Raw genomic sequence first — 2,240 nt, 5'->3', positions numbered from 1 at the left:
AAAAAAAAAAAAAAAAAAAAAAAAGATTGTGGTTTTCGAGATACGTACGTGGAATAGCAATGTGTCTAACGGCGAGGCCATTTCCCAAACCAACAAGAAAACACAGCAATTTCCCCCCTTCTTCTCTCCACAGGTTTCTTCTAAAAATACTGTGGGTTTCCAGTTTCCAGTTTTCATCTTTTTCCTCTACCACCCCGCTTACCTCCCAAAACCATGGGCGGTTTTCTGTCAACCCAATTCCACAATCCACTCTTCCCAAACCGGCTGCCCCCTTCTATCTATATACTCTCTCTTCCATGGTCTCTTTCACTCTATCCAATAAGCCCACTGTTCTCCTCTCTGTCTCTCTCTCTAAGAACATTCTTCAAATTTTGAGTGTTAGGGACAATCTTCTGCTAACATTCTATAGCTAGTCAGGAATTTCTGTTTCTGGGGTGGTTTTAATGGAACCCAATAGTTTAGGCGGCGGCGGCGGTGCTAGTGGAGGGATGTTTCCCGGCATAAGTTCGTCAATGCTGGGATTGGAATTGCCACTTCATCAAAACCCCTCAAATCCTCACCAATTACACCACCCCCCAATGGTGTCATATGTCCCACACGAGGCCCACCACCAACAACAACCGCCGCCGGCCGCAGTGAAATGCCCATACCCGGCGAAGCCTAAGCCGCAGCAGTCGAATGTCAGCGACGAGGAGGAGCAGGGATTAGCGGACGACAGCAACAGCGACGCCAAGAAGAAAATCTCGCCGTGGCAGAGGATGAAATGGACGGACATGATGGTCCGGCTGCTGATCACGGCGGTGTTCTACATCGGCGACGAAGGTGGGTCGGAGCCGATGGACCATGCCAGCAAGAAAAAACCAGTGGGGCTTCTGCAAAAGAAGGGGAAATGGAAATCCGTATCCAGAGCAATGATGGAAAAAGGATTCTACGTTTCACCGCAGCAATGCGAAGACAAATTTAACGATTTAAATAAAAGATACAAACGAGTTAACGACATTTTGGGGAAGGGCACCGCCTGCAGAGTCGTCGAGAATCACACCTTATTGGAATCAATGGAATTAACACCGAAAGTGAAAGAAGAAGTCCGAAAATTACTCAATTCTAAACATCTTTTCTTCAGAGAAATGTGCGCTTACCACAACACTTGCCGTCATGGCGCCGGCAACAGCAGCGGCGGCGGTGCCAATACCTCACCAGAGGCGGGGACAGAACCATCCCACCTTCCACAACAACAACAACAGCAACGATGCTTCCACGCGACGGAGACCGCTCCAGCCGCCACGGCCGGCGAGGGTTCGAAAAGCGGAGATGAGGAAGAGGAAGACGAGGATGAGGATGATGAAACGGAAGAAGACGATGAGGAGGTGGAGGAGGAGGAGATTGATGGAAGTTCGAAAGTACAGGAAGAGGAGGAGGAAACGGAATCGAAGAAGAGGGGGAGAAAAGAAGGATTCACATCGGGGATTCAGCAGATGTGTGCGGAGGTGATGGGAGTTGTGCAGGACGGGGGGAGGAGCCCGTGGGAGAAAAAGCAATGGATGAAGAGGCGATTGATTCAGCTAGAAGAGCAGCAAGTGGAATACCAATCGCAGGGCTTAGAGATTGAGAAACAGAGACTGAAATGGCTGAAGTTTAGGAGGAAGAAGGAGAGGGATATGGAGAGAGCGAAGCTGGAGAACGAGAAGAGAAGGCTGGAAAACGAGAGGATGATGCTGATGGTGAAGCAGAAGGAACTCGATTTGACGGATCTGCACAATTATCAGCAGCAGCAGCAGCAGCAGCAGCATTCCTCGAACAGGCGAGGTGATCCATCTTCGATCACAGGTTGAAGATGAAGAAGAAGAAGAAAGGGATTAGGGTTTTTGAATTTGGGGGTTGAAATGTAATTTTAAAATAATTATAAACCCCGTTTGGTTTGGTTTGGTTTTTCAATATTTTATTTATAACTGATTTAGATTTTGTCTGATAGATGTCGGATAATTCTGAATAAACCAAACAGAAGCTTTTCATCTTTTTTTTTTTTTGTATTATTAATTATTATTTTTCCTTACTATATCATTTGGACCACACAAAAAGCTATTATTGGGCCCAGCCCATATTCGTGACCAAGCCCAACAAACAAGACAAAATGTTGAGCCCGTTGGGCTCAAATCTGGTCCAATTTAATTCCTTTTTCTTAGCGGTAAAATTGAAGGCAAATTAGAGGAATATTGCAAAAAAAAAAAAAAAAAAAAAAA

At 46.0% G+C, this 2,240-nt stretch overlaps 2 protein-coding genes across 7 annotated transcripts in view; one reads left to right on the top strand and one right to left on the bottom strand.

The window, feature by feature from the left end:
• Positions 1 to 192, bottom strand: part of LOC111441802 (F-box protein PP2-A15-like) — a 5,081-nt gene extending 4,889 nt beyond the window's left edge. For all 6 annotated transcript variants that reach the window (XR_002710229.1, XR_002710232.1, XR_002710230.1 and 3 more), the window contains exon 1: positions 49 to 192. The gene's annotated coding sequence lies outside the window, so the exon portion shown is untranslated. The remainder of the gene's footprint in view (positions 1 to 48) is intronic.
• A 237-nt stretch (positions 193 to 429) lies between these two features.
• On the top strand, positions 430 to 2,009 carry LOC111441801 (transcription initiation factor TFIID subunit 7-like). Its single transcript, XM_023078918.1, has one exon. The coding sequence runs from the start codon at positions 444 to 446 to the stop codon at positions 1,830 to 1,832; it is 1,389 nt and encodes a 462-aa protein (XP_022934686.1). The 5' UTR covers positions 430 to 443; the 3' UTR covers positions 1,833 to 2,009.
• The last annotated feature ends 231 nt before the right edge of the window (positions 2,010 to 2,240 follow it).

The sequence above is a fragment of the Cucurbita moschata genome, unplaced genomic scaffold, assembly GCF_002738365.1.
Source record: "Cucurbita moschata cultivar Rifu unplaced genomic scaffold, Cmos_1.0 Cmo_Scf00004, whole genome shotgun sequence".
NCBI lineage: Eukaryota > Viridiplantae > Streptophyta > Magnoliopsida > Cucurbitales > Cucurbitaceae > Cucurbita > Cucurbita moschata.
Note: the sequence above shows the minus strand (reverse complement) of the source record. Positions and strands in the feature narration are given on the sequence as shown.